Here is a 12,842-nt window from a genome sequence, read left to right as displayed (position 1 = left end):
CGACGTTGGGCTGTACACTATCCGCACAGAGCCTCTTTGGGATTCTCTCTCTCCCCCCCCCCCCCGCCCTTCCCTCACCTGCACTCGTTCTCTCTCTCAAAATAAATAAACTTTAAAAAATAAGTATATTTAATAGCTGAAGTTTCAAAAGATTTTGCTTAGAAATTTACCATTAGTAAGCAGTATCTACTGGAGTGTAACTAGACCACGAATATCTGAATTTTTTGTTCTGTGCTATGTTCCCAGCATCTTGAACAAAGTCTGGAACTTAGTATATGCTTAATGTTTGATACTTGTAAGGCAGGAGGGAAGAAAGACTTGAGAGACAAATTGACCAAAGTAGAGCCATTTTGATTTTAGGCTGACCCTTAATCTGAAAGTCAGTAAGTCATAAAAAGAGTCACAAGATCTGACTCCTAGAAAACCACAATACCCCACTCCCTCTGGCAATAAAAGCCACATAGGCTGGACATTCTTAAAATTGCTCCCTGTGGGTAATTCCAGAACCCTAAACAATGGAAAAACTAACTACCCAACGTGAATGATAAACCCAAAGTTAAAGAGTACGCTTCTTTCTCTATGGTTAGCTAATTTTAAAACAAACTTATAAAGCCCTTTTTTAGAGGCAAAGAGGAGCCATCTTCCTCACCTGGGAGGAGAGACCACTAACTTTATATGTGAAGTAGCAGCTTTCTTATTTCTATACTTAATAAATCTTCGCCCCTTTCTCTAAATGGCTAGCTCTTAAATTCTTTCTCACACAAAGTCAAGAACCCTCTTGGCAATGGGCCTGACGCCCTCCCTCTAGAGGCCTTGCGCATCTGACATCACTTAGCATGTTTGATAAATGAATGAAGATTCTAAGAGATAGTTTTGATTGATTTTATGAAAAGGCTATATAAAAATATTACATATTTTTTAGTACAAGTGAGTTTTATATGTGGGTAATTATAGACCCTGATGGACATATATTTTGTACACTTAACAATTTAATTCACTGTTCATACTTGAAATTAATATTTTTAAGTAGACTGAAATTCAGAATTTTATTAATGTGGGTGTACTCTCCCTAACAACAATCAGAATCAATCGACTTTTATTTTTTTGAACACCATTATAATTGCCATTCCACTGGGTATAAATAAGTTAATAAGTGTCTTAGTTCATTTGGACTGCTTTAGTAAAATACCATAGACTGGGTGGCTTATAAACAACAGAAATTTATTTCTCCTTGTTCTGGAGACTAAGAAGTCCAAGTTCAAGGCACTCACAGATTGATTGTCTAGTGAGGGTCATCTTCCTGTTTCATAGATGGCTGTCTTCTTGCTGCAACCTCACATGGTAAAAGGGGTGAGGGAGTTCCTTGGGGCTTCCCTCCTGACCTAATCATCTCCCACAGGCCCCTAGTCTCCATATACCATCACATTGGGCTTTGGGATTTAATATATAAGTTTGGGGGGGGCACACAAACATTCAGTCTATGACAGTAGGAAATGCATATGTAATTACCAACATAGTCTATTAAAAATATGTATTTCTCAACTAATTATGCCATAAAGGGTACTAAGGAAATAATCCAAAATAATTCAAGTTGCTCAATTTTGCATTTCTTTATCTAGTCCTATTCACTTATGCAGCTCCCTTCCTACACCTAGGTTTAGAGCATGAAGGAGGCTTAAATGAGTGAATGTATTTAAAAGTCATAATACCGCCAGATGCATGGGTACTGCCAGCAAATAGGAGCCACATAGACATGTTTTGTGAATAATGGTTATGTTTCTGTGCTTATTTCTCCTCAGACTCCATCCCCCTCACAGAAGAGACTGTTTCTTGTACATTTTATTACACATAATAAGTACTAAACAAACATTCATTAAGGGGAAATAACTTCATTTTACTGGAAAAGAGGTTAAGGTTACTGATTAGGCTGTGTTGTTATTGATACTAGTAGTTCTTATAATTGCTCAGCTTTTGCTCAACTTTTGCTACTGGATTGATCCGATAAAATTTAGGGAATAAGTCATTGTACTTGAGACTGGTATAGAGAGGCAACCCTTAAACCTTCTGGAATGACAGAGGAAATTAATGCTATTAGTAAATGACACTGGTGGCTTAGAGGGAAATTCTAATTTGTCATTACCTGGAATTTGCAGCATGTTTGCTATTTAATTGTGTGTGGAAGTAAAATCACATAATTTAAGTATTAGTAAGCTTTTAAAAATCAGTAGTGCATTCTTTGGTATAGTGTGGATACTTTTTTATTGAAACCATAGCATCCTTTTCATTGCTTTACAAGCTAAGATTTATGATCAGATTTCTTAAAGCAAGGCCTAGATGTACATACCATGGTTATTAAAAATTATTGGAATTCCATCTCTATGTATTTGATCAGTTAACATGTGAGATTTATTCATGGCAATTTGTAGTACATATCTTTTACTTTGAGAGGGACTCCATAATGAAAGAATAGTTATTTTCCATTACAGGTGTTGTAGTGAGATTTGATTATTTTTATCAGCTGATTAAAACATTTAAATACAGTTGTTTTTTTAAAATACAGTTTTAATAGTTCATTTCTAGCTAAGTTATTTTGGTTGTTTATACCTAGGCATATATAGTATTATAGAATCAATTTCTAAATTTTCAGTTGACCTTGAACAGCATGGTGATAAGGGACTATGATCCCTTGCACACTTGAAAATCCATGTATAACTGTTGACGTCCCCCAAACCTAAGTGCTAATAGCCTACTGTTGACCTGAAGCCTTCCTGATGACATAGTCAATCAATACATATTGACATAGTCAATCAACACATATCTTGTATTTATTATATACTGTACTCTTAAAGCAAGCCAGAGAAATGAAAATGTTGTTAAGAAAATCATAAGGAAGAAGGAATACATTTAATCATATTATACTCTATTCATTGAAAAAAATCTGCATATCAGTGGATCTGCGCATTTCAAACTTTGGTTGTTCCAAGAGTCATGTGTATTGTATGTCAGTCCCACCTACTGTACTGCAATACAGTTTTGACACTAAATACCTTAAGTTAGCTTCAGACCCCACAGCTTTAAGAGCACACAGTCCCCAAAAAGACTGCCTATCTTCAATGCCAATCTGAAGGTGGCATCACCAGGCTATCCACACTTCTAACCAATTGGCCACAAATCTGGTGAGTACCCAGAATTTTTATTGGAGTTTTGTTGTGTAGGCACAATTGATTAGATTATTGGCCATGTGATTGAACTTAGTCTCCAGCCTCCTTCTCTCCCTGGAGGTAAGATTGGCTCAAAGTCACAGATCTCCAGTCACATGGTTGGCTTTCTGGTGAATAGTCCCCATCCTGAGGTTGCTATCTAGGGCCTATGAGTCACCTTGTCTCATAAATACAAGAGTTTTCCAGGGGGCTCATTAATAATAAACACTCCAAGGATTTAGAGTCTCCTTCCCAGAAACCAGGAACAAAGGCTATTTCTTTATTATTGATTATCTGTTTATTTGTAAAATCTTAGGATTTGTAGACAAATTTTGAAACTATACACTTAGCTATGTTTGGTAGGCCCACCTTTGGTAAAGTTGAAAATTCTGACTAGCCCAAGAAAAATTAATAGAATCCATCCTCTTTTTATCAAATTAAAAAATACTAACAAATTATATTTAGAAGTATATTTCAAAATTAAAGTCCAGGACCGTATTTCATATTGTCCCAAAATGTGTGAAAGCTGATTTTGGAAGCCAAGGGTGAGGAGACAGGTTTTTCAAAAACTCTTTCATTCCTTGTTTACAGTACTAGAGGTAGTTTGATAAATGTGAACAGATGAAATAGAGGATACATTTCTACATGGTTGTAGGTTTTTCCTTTTATATGCCCTCTTTTGAAACAGATTGGGAAAAAGGAAATGCATGGAAAATTAAAAGAATAAAATCTCAGGGTGCCTGGGTGGCTCAGTCAGTTAAGTGTCCAGCTCTTGATTTTGGCTCAGGTCATGATCATTCTTGCAGTCATGAGATCAAGTCTCTCATTGGGCTCTGTGCTGACCATGCAGGCTTCTTGGGATTCTCTTTCTCCATTTCTCTCTGCTCCTCTCTCTCTCTTTCTCAAAATAAATAAATAAAACCTAAAAAAAAAAAGAAGTCTCATCAGTCTTTCTCACTTAATCCTTGATCTTTGGCTACCTGTGCCTTTATTTCTGTCCCCATCTCTCCTTTTATTTTGGTAATGCATGAGGGATGTCTCTTTGATAACCATTTCTGATAAATTATTTAAGATGGTTGCACATAATTCATTTGGTAGTAGTATCCATAATGTCTTCAAAAGCCATTAATGATTTTATTTTACATATTTATTAAAAATTTTTTTTTCTTTAATGTTTACTTATTTTTTGGTAGACAAAGAGAACACAAACAGGAGAGAGAGGGAGACACAGAATCTGAAGCAGGCTCCAGACTCTGAGCTGTCAGCACAGAGCCTGATGCGGGGCTCGAACCCACAGACCATGAGGTCATGACCTGAGCTGAAGTCGGATGCTTGACCGACTGAGCCACCCAGGTGCCTTGCCATTTTAAAACTTGCCATTTTAAAACTCACAATGGAAACTATTTTCAGAAACCAAATTTAACTAGACAAGGAAAGGAACCTTCTCAAAAGGTAACAGATACATATTTTTGCTTTTCTATATTTTCTCAACTAGAGACTGAATTTGTACATATTCTTGTTTGTTTCTTGGATCAGGGACCGAACACTGCATTTTTAGCTAGGCCTACTCTTTTGATTTTAGTTTTGACCTAAATTTTTAAAATGTATTTTCTGATTTATAAAGGCCATATTTATTAAGTATTCTACCTGATTCCTTTTTTGTTCTGTTGTAATGACAGTACCCATTATGGTCAGGACCTTACTATCTGTTTCAGTCAATTCTTGGCAAAAGAAAGGAGTGGGACCCAATGGGTATGAGCTCTGACTTTTTCTTTTTTAACTCTGAAGAAAAAATAACATGAAGTCTGTTGTTTTAACACATCTTTAAGTATGCAGTAGAGTTTTAGCTTTATACATAATTTTTTATGGTAGAGTTCTAGGACTTTTTCAGTTTGCATGACTGAAACTGTACCCATTCAGCAACAATTCCTCAGGTCCTCCTCACCCCAGCCCATGGAGAGCATCATTACACTTTCTGCTTCTATAAGTTTGACCACTTTTTTTTTTATACTGTAGGAGAGGAAAAAGTTATTCTTGACCATTTAGAGTTCCTTGGCTGGATCTGGAAATTAAACTGACAAAAACATATTAGTAGTGGAAAAGCATACAAATCTATTTAATACAAGTTTCATGTGACATAGGAGCCTTTATAAGGAAGTGAAGACCCATAGTAACAGACCTGGCTGTTTTATGCTATTTTATGGAGAGTCATGGAGGAATATGATAGGTTAAGGAGTATGAGGTCATTGTATAGTAAACTGGGGGAAATTTAGCAAGGCATGCTTGGTAAGATTCTTCTTTGGGTCCTTTAGTCTTCAGAGATAGGGATGCGTCTTTCCTCTGGGTTTTGGAGTGGGGGAAGCACCTCCCACTTGAATGTTTTATGACCTGTTTAGGGAAGAAGGGCAAGGATGGGGAGGAGGTCAGAGTGACCTTGCTTTTGTTATTTTCTTAAACTCCTTTGGCTTAAAACATTCAGAATACCAAGGTGCCATATTTTGGGGTAGCATCTCCTAAACCCAATCAAATTCTCATATAAGTGGAACGATGCAGTATTTGTCCCTTTACGACTACTTATTGCATCTAGTATGACATCCTCAAGGTTCATTGATGTTGTAGCATATGGCAGAATTTTCTTCTGTTTTTTAGACATTGTATATATATATATATGTGTGTGTGACATTTTTCTTTATCTATTTATCCATAGATAGACCTTTAGGGTGTTTTCATCTCTTGTCTATTATGAATATCACCTTTGTTTTTAAAAGATATTTTTGGTTGTTATGTACTGCCTTGATTGGCAGTTATTTTCTTCCAGCCCTCTGAGATATTAGTCCATTGCTCTCTTGTTTCTCTTAAGTCATCCACAGGTCTTCCTGCTGCCATATTGAATGCCCTCTGTTATTTTTTGGATTTAATTATTTTTTCTATTCTCAGCAGTTTTGCTACAATGTGCCTATGATGGTTTTCATCATATTTGGTACTTTTGGATATTGAAGTACTTCTGATTCCAGGTGGATGTTTTTCATCAGTTTTGGGAAATTCTTGGTCTTTATCTCTTCAAATATTCTATTGCTTTCTCTTTATATTTTTACTAGGACTGCAAAATATCTATGTTAGACTGTTACCACCATTTCTCATGTCTTTTTCTTTTATTAAAAAAAGTAGAGAATGGGAAGGAAGCAAGGGAGGAAAGAGAATTAATTATATGTTTAACTTAAGAAGGCCAGTAAAATAATAGTAAACATAAAAGAGAACAAAGAAAATAATAAAAATAAGAGCAGAAACTAATCAAATGGATAAATCTCTAGTTCTACTAATTAGGGAAAAAGAAAGACTCAAAATATTAGTAATAAAAAATTATAGAGATTTTAAATTAGTGTTATAAACTTATATTAACAAATCTGAACACATATAAGAAAATGAATAATTTTAAAGGAATACCAAAACTGACTTGAAATGGAAAACTTGCGTAAATCAATAATGTTCAAAAAATATAATCAGATGATGTTAACTAGATATATTCGGGTGATTGTTTCACAATATGTACACATCAATGTGTTTTACTCCATCATTGTTATACATTTATAACTAATATAATGTTATATGTCAATTATACCTCACTTAAAAAAATAGAATTGGCAATCATAAGTCTTCTAGATTTAGATAGTTTTAGAAATAAGATTTGCCAGATTGTGTCTTTAAAGTCTTGGTTTTTTCCCCCCATTGATAAAAGTGACTTCATTGGTTAAGTATCTATCAGATTTTTGATTTCAGCTCAGATCATGATCTCATGGTTCAGGAGATCCAGCCCTGTGTTGGGCTATGTGCTGACAATGGAGGCAGCTGAGAATTCATTCGCATTCTCATTCTCTCTCTCTCTCTCTCTCTCTCTCCCTCTCTCTCTCTCTCTCTCTCTCTCTCTATCCCCCTCCCCCCGCCCCCACGCGGCTCTCCCCCCCTTGCTCCTGTTCTCTCTCCCTCCCTCTTTCTCTCTTCCCTTCTCACTCCCCATTCCCCTCTCCCTGTCCCCCCTTCTCTTTCTCTCTTTGCCCCTTCCTCACTTGCCTGCTTTCTGTCTCTCAAAATAAACAAATAAATAAATACACATTTTTAAATAGTGGGATTTTTTTGGTTTGTTTTTTATAGGTAGCATATAGTTGAATCTTTCTCTTTATCTATTTGGACAGTGCTTTTTAATTGGGGTTATTTAGACCATTTACATTTTTAATTATTGATATAGTTAAGCTTAAATCTCCTGTCTTGGTTGTATGCTTTCTTTTTTTTTTTTTATGTTTATTTATTTTTGAGAGAGACAGAGCATGAGTGGGGAAGGGGCAGAGAGAGAGAGAGAGAGTCACAGAATCAGAAGCAGGCTCCAGGCTCTGAGCTGTCAGCCAAGAGTCCAACGCGGCGCTTGAACTCATGAACTGTGAGATTATGACCTGAGCTGAAGTCGAACGCTTAACTGACTGAGCCACCCAGGCACCCCTTGGCTGTTTCTTTTCTAAATGTCCCATCTATTCTCTGTTCACCTTTTCTTTCTCTTAAATCAGTATTGTTTTTTTTTTTTTATAAATCCCTTTATGTCCTTTGTTGGCTTATTAGCTATAGAGCTATTGAGTTATTATACTGGTTGCTGTAGAGTTTATAATACATCGTTAAAGTGCAGTAGTCCACCCTCAAGCATTACTTACTATATACTGCTTCATGCATAACAAGAATCTTATGAAAATATACTTCCATTTTTTTTCTCTCAGTCTGTAAGCTACTTTGTTATACACTTTACTTCTACAAAGATTATAAACCCCCACAATACATTGTTGGTTTGTTGGTTTCTTTGTTTTATACAGTGTATTGTCTTTTAAAGACATATAAATAATAAGAAAAGTATATTATGTATTTGCCCGTGGAGTTATCATTTTTAGTGTTCTTCTTTCTTTTGTGTGGATCTCAGGTTTTGGTTTGGTATTAGTTTTCTTTTGCTTAGAGGTGTACCTTTATCATTTCCAGTAGTTGAAGTCGGCTGTGATGGATTCTTTCAGCTTTTTAAGTTTTCAAAGAAGTCTATTTCACCTCTGTCTTTGATATCTTCATTGCGTGATGAATTCTAGGTTGATAGTTTTTATTTTGCTCTAAAATTACCTTGGGCAAAAAATTCTGTAGATTGATAGCTTTTAAATTTTAATACTTTAATGTAGTACTTTAAAGTACTTTATTGACTTCTTGTTTGTATTATTTTAATTTGTCTAATGTTTTTATTTATTATTGAGACAGAAACAGAGCATTAGTGGGGGAGGGGCAGAGAGAGACGGAGACATAGAATCTCTGTGCTGTCAGCACAGAGCCCAACGCGGGGCTCGAACCCACAAACCGTGAGATCATGACCTGAGCCAAAGTCAGGTGCTTAACTGACTGAGCCACTCAGGTGCCCCTATCTGTTTACTATTTGATGTTTTCTATTTGAATTTTCTTTAAGGATAGTGTATCTAACAAGTTAAATGGCTCAGAGTAGAATAAAATCTCTGATTCAGTTTGAAACTCACAACCTAACTTGCTCCAAAAGTTACTTTGTGAGTACTTTTGGAAAATACCAACCTATTTGTTTACCTGCATGTATCCTTCCTTTTTCTTAAAAGCTTTTCTTTCTCATAACCTTATGATGAGACTTGTTATTAAAGGATTTTTGAAGATTATCAGTGACACATTTTTAAACTCATAGCATGATACCAGCTACATAATAGCTTTCAAATACAGTTGATGCTGAAAAACACAGGTTTAAAATACATAGGTCCACTTACACATGGATTTTTTCCAGCAAATACAGTACTATAAATATATTTTCTGTTTCCTGTGATTTTTCTTAATAACATTTTCTCTAGCTTTATTAAGGAATTAGTATAAGACAGATCATACAAAATATGTGTTAGTCGACTGTTTACATTATTGGTAGGGCTTCCAGTCAACAGCAGGCTTTTAGTAGTTAACTTGTTGGGGAATCAAGTATTATATACCAATTTTAACTGCATGACCGGGCAGGGAGGGTCAGTGCCTGTAAATCCCACATTGTTCAGGCATCAACTGTATATAAGGATACATACAAAAGTTAAATGACTTGATTAAAGTAAGCTATGAGTTGCTGAGGAAAGATTTGAACTTCAGTGTGTCTGTTTCCAATGTGAAGTTATGTTGAAGTGAAATGTCTGAGCTATGCAGAGATGCAGCTCTGTCATCTGGTGAGTTCTCCAGCATTGGTGATGGTTCTGTGTAGACTGTGTAACCTAGGATGTTGTCGAGCAGATGCAGGTATAGAACAGCAGTTAGGCTAGATGATATTTATGAAAATGCCGTTCATCTCTGACAGTGAGATTCTCAGAACTGTCAGGGGATATTTGTTAAACAGAATTTGCATAGATGAAAAGAATGGATTTTAAGGAAAAGGCATTCTAAACTGAGGACATAACATTTATTAGATGAGGTAACAAGAAGAAAGGAAGCAAAACATGACTCTGTTATTACTAAGAATAGTCCACAAACCACTATATTTTATAAAATGCAAGAAACATTCTACAGTATAAATAAACCCTCTCTGTATTCCACATAACCCATGGTATGGTGGTGTTTTAAATTTCTTTATTATGAATGTTAAGGTTGATAATACTTTTAACTCTTACGTCAAATTGGGGCACCTAGATGGCTCAGTCAGTTAAGCCTCCGACTTCAGCTCAGCTCATGATCTCACGTTTGTGGGTTTGAGCCCCACTTTGGGCTCTGTGCTGACAGCTCAGAGCCTGGAGCCTATCTTCAGGTTCTGTGTCTCCCTCTCTCTCTGTTCCTCCCCCTCTCATGCTCTGTCTCTCTCTTTAGCAAAAATAAATTTAAAAAAAAACATTAAAGTTCTGCTCTTAATGGTCTCTTAGAAAAGCATATATTCTTTATAATGTCACCTCAATTTATGTTTTGCAGGCAGAAGCAGCAAATTAGCCACCTACACGAGAGGATAAGGGATAATGAATTACGGGCACAACATGCCATGTTAGGACATTATGTAAACTGTGAAGATTCTTACGTGGCTAGTTTGCAGGTAAGGTGTAGAGAATTTTGTAGTTGTTTATTAATAAAGTGTGTTAATTATTTGCTGACCTTGTAACATTAGGATGCTTTTTAATTAATCATGTTCATGTTTATATACGTAGTAAAAGATATCCAAGAATTATCTTCCAGATGTCAAGTTCACATCCCCTTCCCACACACATGCAGGAATTACTGTTACTGTTGAATACATCAGTTTCTAGTGTTTCCTTCTAGAGTAAATATGTATTACTAGCAGATATAAATGTATTTTATTCCTCTGTCTTCACAAAAAGTATCAAAGTATATACATTATCCATTCAACTTGTTTTTTTTCCCTTTATATTACATAAAATTATATAAAATTATATAAAAAAGCAGAGACAGACTCAGAAATACAAAGAACAAACATGGTTGCCTGGAAGAATGGGCAGAACAGGTGAAGGGGAGTGGGAGTTATAGGCTCCCAGTTATGGAATGAGTAAGGCATGGGAGTTAAGAGGTAGAACAGGGAATGTAGTCATTGGAATTGCAGTAGTGTGTATGGTGACAGATGGCAGCCACTCTGTGGCGAGCACAGCGTAACATATAGACTTGTCGAATCACCATGTTGTACACCTGAAACTAAAGTAATGTGGGTCACCTGTACTTCTGTCAAAAAATTTCAGTGATCATTTCTAAGTCTTTATAATAACAGTACCCTTTTCCTTTGATTTTACAACTGACTTTTCATTTTACGGAGATAGCATAATTTATTCATCTTGTCCCTACTAGTCAGAATTTGGTTGTTTCTTGTTTGGGGCTGCTATAAATAATGTTGTAAGGAATAACTTTTATAAACACTGTTTTGCTCATGTGATATTTTTTAACTTAAATTATCCGAAGTAAAATTTATAGGTGTTATAAGAGCTGGTAATTTTTATTAATATTGTCAAGTTGCTATTGTATTAACACAGTGGGATAGTTTTGCCTTTCTGGTGGGTTTGCATAAAGGATAGGGTAGTGGAGTTATCTCCATGGTTTTAAAAAAAGTTAGAATTATGTTAAAATACATAATTTCTAACATCATAGAAACATAATATAGAATATAAAATCTACCATCATAATCATTTTTTTCATCTTAACCATTTTTGAAGTATACAGTTCAGGGGCACCTGGGTGGCTCAGTCAGTTAAGTGTCCAACTTTGGCTCAGGTCATGATCTCATGGTTCATGGGTTCGAGCCCTGCATTGGGTTCTGTGCTGACAGCTCAGAGCCTGGAGCCTGCTTCGGATTCTGTGTCTGCCTCTCTCTCTGCCCCCCACCCCTGCTTGTGCCATGTCTCTCTCTGTCTCAAAAATAAATAAAACAAAATAAATAAATAAGCATACAGTTAGTGTCAAATACATTTATAATATTTTGAAACATCACCACCATTCATTTCCATACGTCTTTACATCTTATAAAACTGAAACTTTGTATCCATTAAACAATAACTCTCTATTTGCCTCCCCAACCCCTGGCAACTACTGTTTTACTTTCTATCTCTATGATTTTGAATTACTCTAATTATCTTATGTGAAGTAAATCTTACAGTATTTGTCTTTTTGTGACTGGCTTATTGCACTTAGCATAGTTTCCTCAGGGTTCATCCATACCCTAGCATGTGCCCAAATTTGCTTCCTTTTAAAGGCTGAACAATATTTCATCATTTGTATATCACATCTTACCTTATCCACTCATCTGTTGACAGGCATTTTGTTTGCTTCTAAGTATTAGCTCTAGTAAGTAATGCTCCCATGACCATTTTTTATATTTATATGAACATGGGTATATAAATATCTCTTAAAGACCCTGCCTTCAGTCCTTTTGAGTATATACCCAGAAGTAGAATTGCTGGATCATACAGTAATTCTCTTTTAAGGTTTTGAGGAAGCACTATACTGTTTTCCATAGTGACTGTACCATTTTGCATATCCACGAACAGTCTATAGGGGTCCAGTTTGTCCACATGGTCACCAACACTTGCTATTTTTTTGTTGTTTTTTGATAGTAGCCATTACAATGGATATGAGGTGATATCTCTTTGCAGTTTTGATATGCATTTTCTTAAAGATTAGTGGTACAAGCACATCTTTTTATGGCTTATTAGCTCTTTGTAGATCTTCTTTTTTTTTTATATTTATTTTTGAGAGAGAGGGAGGGAGGGAGGGAGGGCAGGAGGGAGGGACGGGGTGGGCAGAGAGAAGGAGGGAGAGAGAAAAGTCCCAAGCTCTGTTGGTAATGTCTTCTCACGCACAAAATTTTTTTATAGTATTTTTAATGTCTGTTTATTTTTGAGAGAGAGAGAGAGACAGAGCACAAACAAGGGAGGGGCAGAGAGAGGGGGAGACATAGAATCTGAAGCAGGTTTTCCCAATGCAGGGCTCGGACACATGGACTTTGAGATCATGACCTGAGACAAAGTTGGACATACGCTTAATCAACTGAGCCACCCAGGTGCCTACTTCTTCTTTTATTCCCTGTGCCTTTGGTGTCATATCCAAAAAATATTGCAAAATTCATTGTCTTGGAGCTTGTGCCACATGTTT

At 35.9% G+C, this 12,842-nt stretch overlaps 1 protein-coding gene across 6 annotated transcripts in view; it reads left to right on the top strand.

Annotated features, from left to right (window-relative positions):
- Positions 1-12,842, top strand: part of CEP85L (centrosomal protein 85 like) — a 160,416-nt gene that overhangs the window by 91,637 nt on the left and 55,937 nt on the right. For all 6 annotated transcript variants that reach the window (XR_003910564.1, XR_003910563.1, XR_003910561.1 and 3 more), the window contains exon 5: positions 10,167-10,284. Coding sequence is in view for 1 of the 6 variants with exons in the window: in XM_029943933.1 (XP_029799793.1) it covers positions 10,167-10,284 (118 nt within the window). In the remaining 5 variants the exon portion in view is untranslated. The remainder of the gene's footprint in view (positions 1-10,166; positions 10,285-12,842) is intronic.

The sequence above is a fragment of the Suricata suricatta genome, chromosome 7 (assembly GCF_006229205.1).
Source record: "Suricata suricatta isolate VVHF042 chromosome 7, meerkat_22Aug2017_6uvM2_HiC, whole genome shotgun sequence".
NCBI lineage: Eukaryota > Metazoa > Chordata > Mammalia > Carnivora > Herpestidae > Suricata > Suricata suricatta.
The sequence above is the reverse complement of the archived record's forward strand: the minus strand, read 5'-3'. Positions and strand labels throughout refer to the sequence as shown.